A 20,286-nucleotide genomic window follows, 5' to 3' on the forward strand; every position below is an offset into this window, starting at 1 on the left:
ATGTGTTAACTGTAGAAATTCTGGACAATAAAAAAAGGTATGAAAAAAATTAAAATTACATGTTATCCTAGCATCTAGAGATAGTAAAATGACTATGATATCTTCCTGGTCTTTTTTTTTTCCATGCACATACACATAATATTAGTTTGCAACCAAATTTGTATCAAATGGTAAATATACATTCATTCATTCAACAGCTATTTATTCAGGGGCAACTATGTGCCATTTAAAAAATTTGAATAAGTAGATATTATTTGAAAACGTTATTTTTAATGGTTATATATGATTTTATCCTTTTATCATTATTACTTAAGCATTCACTTGTTTTGACTTTGGGGTTGTCTCAATTCATCCACTTATTTTAGACTGATTAGAACATTCCTCAGTACCACTTCACAGATGGGCACAATATAGCTCTATCACAAACCACTAAACAAGTTTCCAACTCTTTCTATTTTGTTTGAAAAGAAAAATTCAAGATTTATCCTGCAAATCAAAAAAACAAAAAAAACTCAAAATCACGTGTTTAACTAATTAATTAATTAATTGTGAATGCAGCTAAGAATATGATCTCTAGAGTAAAATATCCTGTATGCAAATTCCAGCACTGCCATTTTCTAGAAAGCTCCAAGCTTTTCTGTGCCTTGTTTCCCTTTCTGCAAAATAGTAATGATAAAACTACTTACTTCATACATAGCTTAAGATTAAATAAGTTAATATGCATAAAATAAGTAGTCAATAACATTAGCTATTATTATTTTTTCATTAATATTTACTGAGTGTCTTTTATGTTGCAGCGATTTTGCTAGAAACTATGGTTGCAATTGGAGAACAGGCAAGATTGTGAACTCTATGAGATAAAAAACTAAAAACAGATATTACAATAAGTAACCCCCAAATAATTACATAATCTCAATCAAAACTAAGGGGTCTAAAGGAAAATAAAATTAGAAGGTGCTTATAAATTAGAAAACAGAGGCATCCATATACATACTTAGTCTGGGGCACAGGTATGTGTGGGTTCCCACAAAGGTGGTTTCCCTGAATAATAATACAAGTTATTTACTTGGGAGAAGGAGAAGGAAAAGGGACAGTAGAAACAGACATTTCTTCAGGCATGTGAAGGCCCACAGATAGAAAGGAGCTGCCCCTATTAAAGAACTAAAAGGAACTAAAGAGGGACAGTTGGAAAGGTAGAGACTGGTGTGACATGAGGACATTGTGTGAAATGAAAAGGAAAAAAAAAAAATCACCTTATTCAGGGCCTTTCGAACCTTACTAGGGATTTGGGTCATCTTTCTAAGAGCAGTGGCATGTCACTAAGAGAGGAGTGATACACTCAGATTTGGCTGCAACATGAATAATAAATTCAAGGAAGGCAAATAGGCAAATAATATTTTATTATTAAAATAATCCAGGGGCTTCCCTGGTGGCGCAGTGGTTGAGAGTCCGCCTGCCGATGCAGAGGACACGGGTTAGTGCCCCGGTCCAGGAAGATCCCACATGCCGCGGAGCGGCTAGGCCCGTGAGCCATGGCCGCTGAGCCTGCGCGTCCGGAGCCTGTGCTCCGCAACGGGAGAGGCCACAACAGTGAGAGGCCCGCGTACCGCAAAAAAAAAAATAATAAATAAATAAAATAATAATAATAATAATCCAGAAGAGTAATTGGTGATGGTAGAGATTAAGAGAAGCAGATAGATTTGAGAAGTAGTTAGGGATCAATAGTAAGTTACAGAATTACCCTCACCCTACAACCTATTCCAGTTAAAAACCACAAGACTTGGTGATTGATTGAATATGGAAGCTAACGAAGATGGAGATGGAAAGAATGACACTCGGGCTTCTGCAATCAGATGAATGATTAAGTCATTCACTAAGAGAAGGAACCCTGCATGAAGAGCAAGTTTGGAGGGAAAGACATAAGTGTAATTTTGGGGTCAAGGTATTTTTGAGACATATAAGTGGAGACATTCAATAGATGGACAGATGGATGAATGGATGGATGGATGAGGCTGGAATTGAGAGGAAGTGGTCTAGACCAGAGAGAAATAGTTGGGAGTCTTCAGCATGTTGATTGTAACAGAAGTCATACTATGGATGAGATCACTTAGGAAGAGGGAAAAGTAAATAGAAAAGGGAGGACTTTGAGCCTTGAGGAACTCTCAACTTTTAGAACCTTGCAGAAAAATATCGGCTGTCTATATATAGAGAGAACAGCATAATAAGATGAAAATCTCCCTTGAACAGCAAAGGGAAGAAAAGATCTCAAGATGGAGGTGTCACTAACCTGTGAAATGCTGCTGAGAGGTTAAGAGAAATGAGGTTTGAGACATGTCCTTCAGATTTTGTGACATCAAGGTCATTGGTACCTTTAGAAAGCACCTTTCGTCAGCCCCAGTAGCCTAATGGATGAGGCACTGGCCTCCTAGAAAGCACCTTTCAACAGAGCAGTGAGGACTGGAAACCAGACAAGGTGGGCTGAGAAGTGAAAGGTTAAGGAAGAAAATGAACATACTAAGAATGTGAAGGGGATAGAGAAAAGAATAGCAGCTGAGGAATCAAGTGGGATCAGGGAAGTTTTTAGTTCTTTATTTGTCACTTTCATTATTAGTTGTTTCTGTTGTTCGTTATTGTTTTTCAAATGAAAAAGACTTAAACAGATTTAAATGTTACTGTGCATAGCCCAGGGAAGAAGGACAATTAAAAACACAGGAGGGCTTCCCTGGCGGCGCAGTGGTTAAGAACCTGCCTGCCAATGGAGGGGACACAGGTTCAAGCCCTGGTCCGGGAAGATCCCACATGCCGCGGAGCAACTAAGCCTGTGCGCCACAACAACTGAGCCTGCACTCTAGAGACCACGAGCCACAACTACTGAGCCCGCGTGCCACAGCTACTGAAGCCCGCATGCCTAGAGCCATTGCTCTGCAACGTGAGAAGCCACCACAATGAGAAGCCTGCACACCACAACGAAGAGTAGCCCCTGCTTGCCGCAACTAGAGAAAGCCCGCGCGCAGCAACGAAGACCCAATGCAGCCAAAAATAAATAAATAAATAAAATTTTTAAAAAACAACAACAAAAAACACAGGAGAGAGAAGGAGTGAATGAAAGGGTCAAATTCCCGGGAAGGCAGAGACATGGAGCACAGAGGTTGGAGCTGACCTTCCATACATAGCATGAGAAAAATACCCTCTATTTTAACAGGAGGAATAGGCAGGAGAAGGGTGCAGGGGCAGTTGTACTTGTAGACTTGGTGGAGGATGTTACACTTCCACCTGATGGCTCTGATTTTCTTTTTTTTTTAAACCATTTTTTTTGAAGTTTAGTTAATTTACAATGTTGTGTTAGATGCAGGTGTATAGCAAAGTGATTCAGTTATGCATATATATATATGCATAAATATATTCTTTTTCATATTCTTTTCCATTATAGGCTATTACAAGATACTGAATACAGTCCCTGTGCCATACAGTAGGTCCTTGTTGCTCCAATTTTCTTTATTAATTAAAATATGAGGTCATCTGCTGAGAGTAAGAGACAAGGTAGGATAAAGTATCTGAGGTTTGAGGAGAGTAAAGGAAGAGTGGACTGATGTAGTGTGGAGGGCCTGCTTGAATTTGGTGAGCATGAATTTATGAATTAATGAATGTTTACCTCATTATTATATATATTCTGACACTGTAGAGAATCTCTGTTCCATAGGATACCATATATGACATCAGAAAAAGCTTATGTCCCCCACATAATCACTTTAATAAGAGTTCATTGTATTTTTAGAAATCTTATGAGTCTATGATTCATGTTATTCATGTATAGAACAAGTAAAATTGATCTGAGGAAAAAAAGGGATAATGTTCTTTTTGTTTAGGATGCTGTTTTCCAAATACAACAAACTTCCCCCAATTTGATCAAACTGAGATGACTACATTTTCAAATTAGTTAACTGTCCATATGGATGAAAAAATGGTTAATTTACCAGGATTTCACTGCAGGTACTGCTGCCCTAGTTTTCTCTCTTTGCCCTTCTATAAACTAACACTGGGTTACAAATTTACCACACAGAGATCTGCCTTAATAAATGGCTAAGACAGCACAGAGCCAATGGCAAATAAATAATCGCTGTTTGATAAAAATGGTTCTTAACAGCAAGGCCAGTTGTTTGTATGTTAAAGAATGCTTTCAAGGGGCTTAAAAATAGTTTGCTCTCTTAAATGAGTTAAACATACCCACAGAACTCATGTTGACACTATCCACTTGCTTAGCAGAGATAAACATTAGCCCTAGTCCAGTCTGAATTCTTTTAATTTCAAAAATTTGGCATTAGAATTAAGAAAGCTCCACCATTTCAAAAAATATTTTGGTATAAATAAGTTACAGAACCACCCTCACACTACTACCTATTTCAGGATACTGGGGGAGGTGTAGTGAGGTGTGGAGGATTGTTCACCACATGACATTTTCGTTTCAGGTTGACCATAGTTCAGTGAGCACATTAGCAAATTGAATAAAGGTAACCGAGACCCACACTATCCTGGCATGGTACTATTGATTGTGTCCTTTTTATCAGAGATCATTTATTCTTACCCAACAGGATTGGAACAGTCTTCACTGGTGTTGTTGTAAATTGCTCATTAATCAAAATGGATTTATTAGCAAAGCCCGTACTAAGTGATTCAAAATAACAGGTTGCCTAGTAACCATAAAATGGAAAAATTCCCCTGTGTAAATGAAAGGCAGATAAGAAAACATTATCTTTGATGGCACCTGACTATTTCATAAGGGATTTTTCTGCTATCATAGCCATTTTATTTTAAGGGTGATATTCATTCATTCATTCACTCATTTAATGATTCATTCATTCATTTATGTAACTGAGTCACCACTACGATTATGTAAGGTCCTTTGCTCGATGCAATAAGGGAAATAAATATGATTCAATACTGACTGAGTAAACATAAGTCTTAGAAAATTTACCAAGCAAGGACTGGATTCCTGTTCATCTTTATTTAATGAGCCTAGTACTAGAGCAATATTATTCTTTATTCCATATAAATCTGTAGTCATTGAGGCATGAGTAAAATGCTCCTTGCAGTGAGTATACTTCATTTTCTGGTTGAATTGTAAAATCTTGTTGAATATAGATTTACTAATAAGTTGCTTTCATATTTAAATTAAACCAGTTGATATGATAAAAAATTTTTTCTTGTGGTCAGGATGAGACCTGTTTTGTACTAGCTCATCTAGTTAATAAGTAAAAGAGACCACAGAGAGGGAACTAACAGCCATACTTAACTGATTTTCTGAGGAAAATACATATTCCATACCCATGAATGACAATGGCAGTTACAGCCAAGACCCTCAGGCTGCACAGCCTCTGAGACAAGCAGGCCCGGGCACGACCTGCCCCTGTAGACCCCAACACCCTAATTCACCTCTCCCATCTAGGTATTGAGTTTGTGTGCTCAGTTACAGCCCCTGTATTTCTTTCTTCAGGCTGCTACTAACCTGGTGTTTAAAACAACAGAAATGTATTTTCTCACAGTTCTAGAGGCTGGAAGTCCAAAATCAAGGTGTTGGCAGAACTAGTTCTTCCTGAGGGTTGTGAAGAAAGGACCTGTTCCAGGCCTCGCTCCTTGGCTTGTACATGGCCATCTTCTCCCCATGTCTCTTCACATTGTCTTCCCTCTTTGCACGTCTCTGTGTCTTCTTTTTTATGGGTCATTTTGGATTAGGGCCCACCTAAAGACTTCATTTTAACTTGATGATCTCTATAAAGACCTTGTCTCCAATTCTCCAAATAAGGTCACATTCTGAGGTACTAGGAGTACTAGGGGTTCCAATACACCTTTTTGGTGGGGGGGATGAGGACACAAATCAAGTCATCACCGTCCCTCTAAAGAAATGGTCATCCCTCCCTCCACTCTCTCCATCTCTATCTTTGTCTCTCTCTATTCCTCACTGTCTTTCTTTCTCTCCAGGGAAAGCTTCAGAATGCAGTTCCTGTATGTGTAGAAATCCTCATTTTGTCTGTAAAACTGAGCCAAGTTATCCAGCACAGTTAACCAAAAACTGTAGAATACATACCCTAAGATATAATTCTTTAGTTCCCTTGGCTACTATTTTCCAAATGGCAGAATCCCACGGGGGGAAGGGGTGAGCTTCACTCCTACATACCTCTCAGCTCTGCTCCCGCTTCCCCCTCTTCATTGGCATTGCCTTTCTCCTGGCCATCATCATTTTCTGCTGAGACTGCACATTGATCTCCTAATTAATCCTCCTGCCTCTAGCCTCATCTTTGTTCAATCTATCCCCCACACTGCTTCCTGAGAGATCGTTCTAAAACACAAAAATCTATCATGTCCCTCCTTAAAGTCTGTCAGTGGTTTGACTCTGCTATCCAACCTTCAGCATGTCACTTCTTTTTTTATGCATTTTTCCCTAGTCTCATTCTATGCTCTAACCATGCTATATTGGGCATAGTCTGTGAATGCAGTATGTTCTTCCACACATCTGAATCTCTGTACACACTATTTCCTGGCCTAGAGAGCCATATATTTCCCATTCATTCATCTAACTCTTCCTTCTTTGAGGCTCAGATCAGGCACTACCTCCTCTTCTACTCTCCTGGAACACCTTATGCTCACCTCTCTCATTGAACTTATTACCCTTAATTTTAACACATTCTAAGCTCCTAAATATCAGGACTTTTACCTTTCACTCTGTTTCTTCTGCAACATGCAGCATGAGACCTAGAACACCAGAGGCACTCAATAAATGTTTATTAAGTGAGGAACTGTAGGGTAGTTACCTACCCAGTTCAATCTGAGGGCCTCCAAATGACTCATGTGCATCAACAGAGGTCTCCTCTTCTAGAAGTCCTACCTTTAGATAATAAGGGACTTAGTAACAAAGAGAAAACATCAGTAACTCTAAGAGAAGTCCGTAACTTCCCCTAAGTTCATGAGCTTAATTAGTTGGTCCTAAGAAGGCAAAGCTAAGCATAGCAGAATGAGAGACTTGGAAGTAACTGGATCCAGGCAAAACCTAAGGTACAGGTTAATGGAATCAACAGAAGGAAAAGACGTGAACTGTTTCCTCATCCAGCCAGATGACAGTTATACTGATGCTCCCTTCTACCTGCTATGTTGTTTATGGAGGGGAATTTTGTGAGGTTCACTTGATAAGGTTCCATCTAGAACTGGAACAGAAACTGCTCTGACTCTCATATTCATCCGTATTCCTATCATTAAAAAAAAATTCTTCCATTTTAAATTCTGGACTCCCTCACCCCTAGAATTCACAATCACAGTCCAAAGTGCAAAGACCACCAATCATTATAAATTAAGCCTGGGTCAGCTGAGCAGATTGGTTTCTTTTATACTGAATCCAAATGATTGAACACAATTGGGGAAAATTATGTACCCATGCAAATTAACTCTCATCCCACTTAGAAAACAACAATAACAACAAACAACGCAGGCATTGTTGAAGTTTGTATTTTCCAAATGTATCTGTAAGAATATCTTGTTATGATATGACTTCAATAACACTTTTCCATAAAGGGGTAGGGGAATTAAATTCCCTCCAGTTAAATATATGAAGGCTCTTGTCTACAATGGAAGTGATATTGCCTTCTGAAGCTAAGTTATAAGAAGTAACATAGCTTCTGCCTCATTCTCTTAGGATACTTGCTCTTGGAACACTTTTACATACCATGCTGAAGTCCAAGTAGGCCATTCCAGCCATATGAGTAAGGATCTGTCTTGAGAATAGATCCTCCAGCCCCCAGTCAAGTTGCCCCAGTTGATACCACTTGGGGCAGAAAGACGCTATCCCTGCCAAGCCCTTCCCAAAATGCAGATTTATAAGCAAAATAAATGCTCAAACATTAAGTGTTGAGGTGGTTTGTTATATAGCAATCAATAAGCAGAACAGATTCTAATACTTGAAAACAGGGTGCTGCCACAATAAAAATTTAAAATACATGGCACTAATTTTGTGAATGAGGCAGCAGGCAAAAGCTGGAAGAGCCTCAAAATGAGTGCTTGTGAAAGGCTAAAGGCCAAGGAGAGGATTCGTGGAAGTCTAAAAAGCTAACAGAAAGCTGTTGTTGAAGGCTTAAATAGGACAGCAAATGTAATAATTGGAACCTAATGGCAGGGAGTCATTTATAGTAAAGCAGAGGAAAGTTTGGCAACATTGACTTCTGCAATAACACTGAGAAAAGAAATTGAACCAAATGAACTCTATGATCTAGCTAAAGAGATTTCCAGGCAGAATATTTAAAGTCAACCCAGCTTCATCTGGCTGCCCACGATAACATGCCAGTAGAGAGAGGAACTAAAGAATGACCCACTAAATACAAAGAGGCCAGAAATTTCTGGGTACAAAAACAAAACTGGTTTCTCATTTCTAGCTGCTCCAAACGGCAAACAATCCTCAAATAAATAAGGCCAATGACCAAATGTGGGTGAGACACAAGATCATATGTTAAGACCTAAGAAAGATCTCAGGTAGTGCCACGTAGAAACTTTAAGCCAGACAAAAGACCGTCTAAGGATTTAAGGGCATGCCTCATAGATCCTCCTTGTTTAATAACAGGGTTCCTACGAACCTCAAGGACATTGTCTCACAGAATTCTTATAAGGAGCACAAGGCAGAGGAAAACTTATCTGAAATATAAGCTTTTGTCTAATGAAGTATAAATTGAAACACAGAAAGTCCACAAAGTTTTAAAAGAAAGTAGATCAAGTAGATTACCTCTGTAATATAAAATGAAAAGAGATAATAAAAAATGAAAAGAGGTCTTTTGACCCCTAATCTTCTATAGACAGTAAGCAAGTGAGAAAGATACTCACTCAGCTGTAAACATGGGTTACTTTTTATGGAAAAAGAAGAATGACTTGGAGGGTGGAACCAAGAGCCACAGAAAACAATTACTACTCCATTGTACTAAGCCTTAATCAAGTAACTGTGCTTGATTAGATTCAGAATTCCCACAGACTAGTGATGGCTGTATGCCCTATTTTCCCTGTGTTTGAATGGGAGTGTCAATTGTGGTTTTCCTATGCCTTTCCCACTCTTATATGTTATAGGACAGGAGACTGGTAACTTGTCTCTTTAGTTCACAGGTCACCATTGCCAAGAGCAAAGGTAGTCAAGGACCTATACCATAAGAACTGCACCAGGGTGACTCACAAATACCTGAACCTAGTCTGGGAGTTCATGCAGTAATGGGCTGATGTTTGGGAATCTTGAAGGAAAAAAATCAGTGTAATTTGCAAAGGAAAAGGATATAAATCACTGTGACCAGAGGGCAGACTGTGGAGGATTATATTTTCCAAAAATGACGGCAAAGATATCTGCCATCTTATATTCCTCAAAATACCTTCAAGCTTATCTTTTATTTATAATAGCATGGTCATTTTATAGTCTGTATCTGATAATTCCAGTATTTGAAGTCTTTCAGATGTGTATCTGTTCGTTCTTATTTCTGTTTATTCTTGTTTGGGGATCTTTTTCTTTTAGGCTTAATCTTTGTAAACTGATCATTTTAATTGCAAAAGTATTTAAAGAAATTATTTGGGGCCTAGGAAGATAATACATTCCTCTCTAGACGTTTACATTTGCTTCTGCTTGATGACTGAGGGTATTACTTTAAACTAAATTCATGGACTGATGTTTTTTAGACCATATGGATGATACGTTTGGGGTGGAAACCTGTGTGAGGACCAGCTCATGGTTACAACTCCTCAGGAATTTCTCCCCTTGTTCTGCTCACAACAAATCATCTTTTCAGACCTTGCAGTCTCCTTAGAATGAAGGTTATGAGGCAGGACTATTTCTGATTACTGTGAGGGTGTAGCCCCTGTACTCCTAGCTCTATGGAGGAAGGATTTCCTATTAGAATCCTCATGCTGAGCAGGCACAGAGATTTGTTTTCTGCACACAAACCCATAGGACTTGAGCACCAAAGTTCAACAGCAGGTTCAGCAAATTCCCTCAGGACAAAAGTGGCTTTAATGCTCCACTGGCTTCCCACATTCACCAATGTACTGCCTGATTATTTCTTATTAATATACTGATAAAAAGAAGTTCCTAATTTAAATGTTATTTGCGTTACATAATCTTTCTGTCACCTTTTTGATGCTTTTAAGTTTTCCTTTTCTGTATTTTTATCCAGCACGTTTATTGGTTTTCAGCAGGAGAGTTTTTCTAAGCCTATTAGTCTTGTTACCTGGGTACATGCCTTTTTCATCCCTGTATCCTCAGCATGCAAAGCAATGCCTGGCATGTGAAGGAACTCAATTCGTTTTTGTTTAATGAATACACAATGCTTTCATTCCTGCTTCCACCAGCCCTAACTTAACACCCTTACCCCCATTCCCTAATTAAGGCTCTTTTAAATTTTCATACATATATACTGTCCATTTTCCTACATTAACTGAGCTTTGCCCCTGATTTCCCCACTATTTTCCCCTGTGACCTCTCCTACAGAAGATCTTTCATTCAACTCTCATTCTTATCATCTCTCAGCACTGTCTTCACTCTCCATGATTGCTTCTGAATCACTCACTATTCTACCTTCATCCGAAATCTGCTGCTCATCTGATGATTATGCTATCCTATTATAACATACATTTTCTGATTTTATTGTTATCATATGTGGACTTCCAGGCATACCTCCACATTTCTTGAGGATTTCAGTACTTGGTTCACACTTTCTATTCCACTTTATCTCCTAATATAATGCAGCAGCATAACTAACAGAGTGTTTAAGAGTACAAGTGGACAACACAAGTTCAAGTCCCAGAACCATCCGCTGTTAACATGTAACCTTGGAAGGTTACCTAATATTTCGGTGCCTCACTTTCCTCACTGTAAATTGGGAATAATGGCATTATTACCTTACAGCATTGTAAGAATTATGTGAAATAATGTATATAAAGCACTTATAATAGTATCTGGCACACAGTAAATGCTCAATAAACTTTAACTATTTTCATGATTATGCTCTTACCTCATCCTAAAATATTCTTTCTGCATGCTTATGATTCATACAACACGCTGGCCTCAATGCTTCTCAAAAATCAACTTGTTCACTTCTATAAAATACCATAGCCTATTACTTAAAATGGTATTTCTGAATTTTACTTTAACCCTTCTCAACATCTAGCTCTTCTTTTCAGTCAATAACCTTTTACAGTACTCAGAAATTGAACCCATATGGAAGTACTATTTTCTTTGTATTCATAATGCTCTATCTTCTCTTCTCTCTGAGAGAAGCAATGCCTGTGTTTTCTTAGACTAGCTCAGTCTTAATTTCTACCTATTCAATTCTCTCTTTTCACTCTTTGTCTTCAATCTCTTGCTCTCCACCAGCAAATTCCTCCAACTTGTAAACCTGACCAAGTCTTACTTATCCTAAAATAAACTATCCATTCCTCCTTCGTACCACTTTCTTTTCATGTTAGCATCATATCTCTTCTAATCCTCTTCAAAGGGTAACCTGTATTCTCCACTCCCATTTCCTTATTTTGCATTTCCGAGTGTCTCACTGTTAACTTCTAGAAATCTGGTCTTATCACATCACTTCTTAAACTTACTATTCAAAGATAGGCAGCAATTGGATTATCAAACCAAAAAAAAAAAAAAAAAGCCTCCCCTCAGAACTTCTCCTACAACTTCTTTGCAGCTTTGAATATGCTGACCACCCACTTGAAGCTTTCCTCCCTCATTAGCTTTCATGTTAACTACTGTGCATTCTTTCTTAGAGGCAGTGGCAAAGGAACAGAACGCAAACATGATGGCAGTCAAAAACTCATGTTCAAGCAAAGGCCCCCCAATGTACAGACCTTAAATAAGACACTTAGCTCCAATCTCCTTATCAGTAAAATAGGCATAATATTTGTTTGCCTTGCTCACCAGTTTATAATGCAAAAAATAAAACAATGGATCTGAAAATACCACAAAAGAGATAAAATACACAAAGTAGCTGAGTATGCTTTGATAACCTGTAAGCAGATACGATGCAGGAAAGTATATTGAAAGACTCTTGCTACCAAATTTGCTATGAACTCTAAAGGACCCAAAGTTTTGTATCTGACCTAGAAGGTTTTTCACTATTAAAAGGTTTCAGTGTCTTCACCATGACAGAACCATCTCCATGAGGGTCTTGCCAAGAAGTTAAGAGACTTCACATCAAAAATGCTCTAACTTACCTGGACTCACTTCAAAATGCAAAAAAATAAAAGTAAAAATCATTGTGACTATATTGGGGCACTTTCATTTTTTAAATATTGTGGGAAATCTAAATATTAATGACACATCTTCACATATGCAGGCATATAAATTGAATTGGTCCAAATGTCAGTAAGAAATATTACCAGTTCTTGGAGAAGGGGCCCTTGCAATTTCTAAGGAGCAAGGTTTCTTTGTAACTGCTGTGTCCATGAGATCACATAGAAAGTTCTCATTTTCTGAAGGAAATGTATCCAGAGAAGCAGATGGTACAATTTCCATAGTGTAATTCCTCTTCTTTGGATAGGACTCCTGAAAGGAAGGAGAAAAAATAAAAATAGCTTTGTGATAAAGACACAGCCTGTTTAATTTATAAAAACTAGAAAAAATAACAAGGTTCGTCAGTTCTTCTAAAAGTGATTGACAGGTGATGGTTCATCTGTTTGAATAAGTTATGCAACAGTGTAACCCCAATATTATCAGTGATCTTTTTAGATGGGTCTTTATAATTTGGCTCCCCTGACGTTATCAGGGGAGGTCCTGATCTCCTGTCATGGGATCTTTTTGTAATATATGTGTATTTTCTACTTGTGGCATAAGCTGTTGTTTAACTAATCCACAGTCATTCCCACAACTTTACTCCTTTGCTTGCTTCCTAGAGATATGACTCAGGTTTTGGCCAGTTAGATATAAGGGGAAATTTGCTGGGAGGCTTCTGGAAAAATATTTTTCTTCAAAGAAAAGACATGTAAAGAGGCTTTTTAAGAGCCTTGGCCTTCCTTGGTTTCCTCTCTCTGCGTGCAGCCTTGATGTCTGGAGGGGGCAGGCATGTTGTAACCACAGGCAGTAAGCCTCTTACCTCAAAAAGCTAACAGGCCAAGAATGGCAACAGAAGGGCAAAAAAGCCTGGGACCTAGATGGTATCACTGAGCTGCTCAAATAGCTCCAGGACCAGTTTCTTCAGGCTTCTTAAGCAAATATTAAAGTTCTTATTGTTTGAGTCATTGCTAATTGGGTTTTCAGTCACTTAGAAGTAAATGCGTTCCCACCCAACACACTTCCTTGGTGAATACTGCTAACTAATATACTAAGGTTACTCTTTTCAGGTTAGGATAAAATTAAGGTCCAATTCTATATTACTGATTCTTCAATATATTCTAAAAACTGGAATTTGTTTCATTTTACAAGATCTTTATTTCTTATATAAGGCATTAATGGTCAGCAAATATTTACTGGGCATCGATCATATACATCTAGGACTGTGCTAACTGCTGGAGATTTAAAAAAACAAATAAGACATAATCCTTGCCCTCAGAAAGTTCACAGTTTACTAGAGAAGAAAAACAGATTATATGCATGATGAATTTCACAATTAATCATGTTTTACTTTTGATATTTGTTATCTTAATAAACCATACTTCACTATCAAAAGAAAAAGACAACTAAGAAGGAAAATTAACTCACTTTCAAAAAATCTTCTAAGATATATCCAAGGGTTGGTAAAGATTTAGTACAAGCTCCTATTTTTTTCTATAATGATACTTACAGTATAGTAGAATAAGTATTCAAGGTCAGTGTAATTGCTTTCAGACTATACCAGACCCTCACACATCAAAGAGTCAATTATGTTCACTCTACTCTATTGAAAATAGGAAATTGGGAGTAACTTATTTTTAACAACAAAGGGTGACAACGTTGAAAGCATCCAGAGGAAAGCAATCAGGATGGTATGTGATTTTAAAACCATGTCACAGAAGAAATGATGAAAAGAACTGCAGTGTTCTATCCCAGAGAAGCCTTACAGCTGCATAATAGTTTTCTCAACATATTTGAAAGTCTGTCCCTCAAGAGCTATCCCACAAAGTGGGGAAGGGGATAAGTTGTTGTGGTAGATTTATTCTAAAGTTCTTAAAGGTAGAACAATGTTTATTAGTCAAGGAGGGCAAATTTGGGCCAACACAAAAAATAATTTTCTGTGAATTAACAATATTGCTTATCTTCTAAAATAAAAACGCATTGACAGGGCTTCCCTGGTGGTGCAGTTGTTAAGAATCCACCTGCCAATGCAGGGGACACGGGTTCGAGCCCTGGTCCAGGAAGATCCCACATGCCGCGAAGTAACTAAGCCCACGTGCCACAGCTACTGAGCCTGTGCTCTAGAGTCCGCGTGCCACAACTACTGAAGCCCGCGCGCCTAGAGCCTATGCTCCGCAACAAGAGAAGCCCCTGCAATGAGAAGCCCAGCCCCTGCACTGCAACAAAGAGCAGCCCCTGCTCGCCGCAACTAGAGAAAGCCCACACGCAGCAACGAAGACCCAATGCAGCCAAAGTAAATAAATAAATTAAAAAATAAAATAAAATAACAGGCAAAGATAAATATTTTTAAAATGCACTGACATAATAATTAGCTAAAAAAATAGCACTAGAAAGCAGCAGAACTCCTCATTAAGTGGAAACGTTTACACAGAACTATCTATTGATAAAATTATGTATAAAACACACCAGGTGACTGTAAACTCCATGAAAGAGGAATTTCTCTTGTTCACCACTCTATCCCCAGAATCTAATATAACTCCTGCCACATAATGGGTCCTCAATAAATATTTTGATCAACTGAACAGTCTCTAATGTCCTTTCAAACAAATCTGAATACCAGTTAGGTAAAGGATAATGCCTTTTAAAGATGTAAATTACTTTACTCTTCTGGTTTTTTAAAATTATTGTTTACTGCTTTGCATATCAAAAGTGAAAAAAATGAGATTACAGTAAGATTGTAATGAGCCTATGAAAAAAGAGTCTCCAGCTTAAACCCTAGTTCATCCTAAAATTAAATTAATCAGAACAACCCATTCTTCATGGATTTGATTAAGTTGGACTTTTACTGTGTTTATAAAGAATTATGAGGATTTTAAAGGCCTTGAAAACTACTTTGAAATTTAACTACACAGGGTGAGTTAGTATATTAAGTATATATATTTATTAGAGAAATATTAGAAACTATAAAGAAAGAGAAAAAAATATCACATGAAAACCCAGCATGCTCAGATAACTAATAGTAACATTTTGGTGTATATTCTCCCAGATGGCTTCCGTGTGTGTAGACATGTGGGTGTGTGCAAAGGAAAGACCAACTGTTTTAAACAATAATGAAGTACACTCTCTTCTGCTTCCTAAGGGAGTGCCATCATTTCTCATTGGCGTAGAAGTCTGTAGTACGCACATGGCTTCCTTACGGAAAGTGAGGGCCCCAAGGGAAGGAGATAGTAAAACAAAGATAGCAAAGCCATACCTTTGTAACCAAATATTTCATATTACCAAAAAAGCAGGGCATTCAACGAAATACCTGACAAGTATCCCTTGAAAGAGGATATATGAGATTATAAAATAAAATATATCCACGTGTGTCCATGTTTAAGAGATTGATCATTACCACTAAGATCTGCCCCTCCCATCCCATGGTCCCCTTTCCATTCCCACCTCTTCCCTTGGCAACCAGGGCTAAATCTTGTTCTGAACGTTGTGTTTATAATTCCTTGGATTGCTGTTAAAATTTATCTATGTATGTAAGTATCAATAAAGAATAAATGGTTTTGTACTGTATGCTTTTGAATTTCATATATATAATATAAAATGCTCTTCTTCTTCTGTGACTTTTTTCAATCAATATTATGCTTGTGAGTTTCATTTATTTTCAGTGTGATGCAGGAGTCCACCATATAGGTATACCACAAATTCATTTACACATTCTCCCAACAACGGACTTTTAAACATTTCCCAGATGTTTTGTTATTAAGAAAAATGTTGCTATGGATATTCCTGTACAAAGTACCTTCATACAAGTAACCAGGGTACATTACCTATTCCAGTAGTCATGGGACGGAGAATCAAGAATAGACACAAGATGTGAAAAATAAATGGAATCAAAAGTTCTACACAAATAAGAATTTATAGCAAGAGGTGATCATGAGAATTGAGATTGAATGCCTTGTAGATTCTATAGAAATCTTAAGGAGGGCATTGCGTTTTCCCACCCCAAGAAGGATAAAAGTTCAAGAGATTTTCTGTAAGTCTTACATAAAGATATTATGTATAAATATATAAAGATATTATATGTAATGTTTTCTGATTTGGTATTTACCTCTAGTAATGTATTCTGAACAAGTTTCAATGACAAATACATGTCTACATGATGAATTTAAGTCCCAGTACACTCATAGTCATAATTTATTTAGTCAATCTTATCATACTGAAATTTTAATGTTTTTCTTTTAAGGGAACACTCTTGTGCATATATCTCTGTTTACATGCTCAACTAGTTCTTTTGAAATGGAATTCCTGTGACAATAGTTATACACCATATGCTTACATATAACTGAATCTGTTTCTGGATTTTCTAATTGTTCCATATGTCAGTCTATTCTATACCACAATCATACTGCTTTGATTACTGAAGCCTTAAAATTAATTTTACTAACTGGTAGGCTATGTCTCTCCTCATATTCATCCTTATCAAAGCACTGATGATTATCCTCATGTTTATTTTTCAAAAAACACCTTTAAACATTTTTGTCAATTTCTCAAATCATTATCTCTCCTTTGTTTCCTGTCAGTAAACAGTACTTCCATACACCAGCCACTCAAACCACCTGGGGATTATTCTTCATTCTCACTCTTCCTCAACATCATGCCCACTCATTCCCCAAGTCCCATATTCAACACTGAATTAGGTATCTCAAACACATTCATTTCTCTCTACCGCCACTACAACCCTGGTCCAGGTCACCATTGTATCTCACTTGAACTGCTAGAACAACTTCCAAACTGGTCTCCTTGCCTCTAGTCGTGCTCCTCTCCCAATTAATTCACTTTCAAACACGAGCATGAGGTTACTAAGAGTAAGTCAGGTCAAAATAAATTCATTTCCTTTCATTATAACTTTATTTGATGAGAGAATCATAAAATGTTCTAGTCATAGTACCTACTGATTCTTTTTAAACATTTAAGATGGTCTTTCATAATATCTCAGAATTTCCATGCTGAATTATTTCATTAAATGCATTAATGATCCAGGTAGTAAACTCATTAAAATAACAAGATCTGGAAGAATAAACTAAAGGTTAAACATAATCCCACTAATCTATAAGATAAATGGGGTTAATAACTAAAGACCTGCTTGTCTAGTACATAGCAAAGTGCCACGTTCATAGTAGGACTCGACGAATATATGCTAAAAAATAAATATATAAAATAGCTAACATTTCAGTCAGCATTTTAAGGCCTGATTCCTCATCTAGAAATAAAGAACCATAGAGGCAAAGACTACAACCATCTTTTTCACATAGTATGCACTTAATAAACATTTGTTGAATTAATAAAATCTGAAATAATGTCATTCAAAAACTATCACAGATTCAAATCACTGTAAGAAGAATAGCAACTTATGAAGTGTTTTATAGTCTGCAAAGTAAATAGTATTTCATTTAGCCAGATGATTCGCATTTAGCTCTCATAACAATCCTCCTAATATTACTATTATCCCCATTCAGAAACTAAGGCTTGGAATTATTAGGTGTCCAATATTAACCAACATCTGGTTAATGAAAGTTTTGGGGCTACAACCTAGGTCTTATCTCAGCAAATCTAGTGTTCATACTATTGTATCCCAGACAAAAGGACTATGACAAGATCTTTATTGCCATAACTAAGGGAAAGAGGCAACTCTGCCCATTGCTAGGTAGTATCTAACCCTGCCAACCACTTAGCCTTTGCAAGCCCTCTTCCTTACTGTGGGAAATGTGGATTTTGATACACAGATTAATTGCCAAAATACTCTTGATGGTAAATCCTGGCAAGGGACCAGAGAGATTAAAAGAATTGAGGTCCAACAGTTTGTGATTCACTTTTCAAGGCTCCATTGTACCTACTCTAGCAAAATTTGGCTCCAATTTTGTTAGCAGCTTTTGCTTTTTTCTTGATATTTGGCCTCTATCTTTATTTGAATGTCTGGTTCCTGAATCCCAGACTTGTTTCTGTGCTTGAATTGTTATAACGGTAGCATGCCTAAGACTGTGTTCTCTGCCTTGGTCTTTGCTAACTCTTTTCTGAGGGACTAATGGCTTGTCCCCAAATCCTAAACAGGTCCCTAACTTCATACTGCCTAAACTTCATAGCCCCTGAGAGAGTGTTTAGCTTTGATGCTTACTTAGTCACTTTTATCCTACCTGTTATAGTTAGTTGTGCAATGAGTGGACCAAATAGTGCTTCTTAAAAAAAGACGGATACTGAGAGCACTGAATAAATTAATATTATGCCCCTCAAGAAAAATAAACTTTAGTAATAAAAAGTCTACATAATATGCTTTCACTTGTTTGCACTGTGCTCCTATAAAAGTTTAAAATCATCAGGAGTGGGCTCAGTCTAACAAGTCAAAATTTATTAGTGATTAAAGAAGAGGTCCTATGGTTCAGTACAGAAATGACTTTTAAAAATTCAGTATGTGGGTATATAGATTAGCAATACCATGAAAAAAGAAACAGGAGTTACAGCTGACAGTATGAGTCAGAGTGTAATGCACCAGTTAAAGACATAATGTGACGTTGGCTGATTTAATATAAGAATGATATTTAAACCAGGGAACGTGACAGCCCCCCTTTCCTCTGTGCTAATTAGAATTGGGAATAATCTGGTTTAGGAATTTTGTAAAATTTAGACAGGCTAACTGTATGATGTTGACCATCCTTTGGAAAGTGGTGCAAGATTGTATTCATCAAAGGGGCTGAAGGATACTTGGCCTTTGACTTATGAAAAACATTAGCAACAATCAGGGACCCAGGTATGGGCACAGTCATTTCTCAATAGTACCAATGATGCAGCTTTTTAAATTAGAAATAAGGTGACCTAGAGTCTTTTCTAGACTACTTTGACAAGACATCTCTGTGAACCTGCCTATTAATACAGCTATTTCTTAACCACATAGGGGAAACTGAAGCAGCTTAACCAGCACTGCAGCAAACCACACCTGGTACACTTAGCTTGGTACTGGGGCCTACCTTTGAGGAGCTGCAAAGACGAAATGGACTATCTTCTCCGCACATGGGTAAGGAAAGCGCTGAGTATCAAACCCATGTCATGTGGGGAAAGACTGAAGAAGAAAAGGTGCAGGAAAACACGTATCGTAAGTATTTGAAAAATAGAAGAATGACTAGAATTGATAGAAAGAGTGCAGATAGATGGTAACAAGGCTGACTACCAGAGTTTCCCAGTATGAAATGGGCTGCTTAGCAAGTAGCAGGTTCTCTGCCACTGAAAGTCTTCAATCCTACCCTGATCAATACAAAGCATCTCCTAAGAATAGAAGATGGTGGTTTGACTTAGATAAGTTTGAAGATGTTAGGTAAAAAAGACAATGGGAATAGAATTATTATGTTAGTACTATGATACAAGCTACCTGCATATTTTCACTGCTTCCTGAATTCTTTTTCTGATAATGGGAAAAGTAATACTAATGCAAGGGAGTGTAGGCTTATGGCTCTTTCAAAGTTAGAGATGACTCACAATTTTAAATGATTCACAGTAGGTGAAAACTTTTGGAAGTGGTCTTGCTGCTCTGACATGACCTGCAGTATCAAGAAAAGTATGCCCTGAAGACTTACAATGACATTAAAATAAGGAAGACTACAACATAAATATGGAATATTAAGAAAAATAAGAAAATAAGAGATTTTGAGTGGGAGAGAAAAATGAGTGACAAGACCACCCTAGGGAAAGGAGAATTGATAACAATGGTAGGCAGAATAATAGCCTCTCAAAAATGTCCATGTCCTAATCCCCAAAACCTGTGAATATATCATGTCACATGGCAAAAGGGGCTTTGCAGATGTATTAAGTTAAGGATCTTGAGATGGGGAGATCATCCTGGATTATCGAGGTGGCCCAGGATCACAACAGTCATTATAAATGAAAGAGGGAAGGAGAGTCAGTGTCAGACTGATGCAATGTAAGAGACTTGACTGACCATTGCTGGCTTTGAAGGTGTAAGGCAGCCACAA

The 20,286-nt window shown here is 37.5% G+C and overlaps 1 protein-coding gene across 6 annotated transcripts in view; it reads right to left on the minus strand.

Annotated features, from left to right (window-relative positions):
- ANKS1B (ankyrin repeat and sterile alpha motif domain containing 1B) overlaps positions 1-20,286 on the minus strand; it is a 1,202,038-nt gene that overhangs the window by 749,977 nt on the left and 431,775 nt on the right. For all 6 annotated transcript variants that reach the window (XM_024127226.1, XM_024127225.1, XM_024127224.1 and 3 more), the window contains exon 10: positions 12,385-12,550. In XM_024127226.1, the coding sequence (XP_023982994.1) occupies positions 12,385-12,550 (166 nt within the window). The remainder of the gene's footprint in view (positions 1-12,384; positions 12,551-20,286) is intronic.

This window comes from Physeter macrocephalus, chromosome 6 (genome assembly GCF_002837175.3).
Source record: "Physeter macrocephalus isolate SW-GA chromosome 6, ASM283717v5, whole genome shotgun sequence".
NCBI classification, from domain to species: domain Eukaryota; kingdom Metazoa; phylum Chordata; class Mammalia; order Artiodactyla; family Physeteridae; genus Physeter; species Physeter macrocephalus.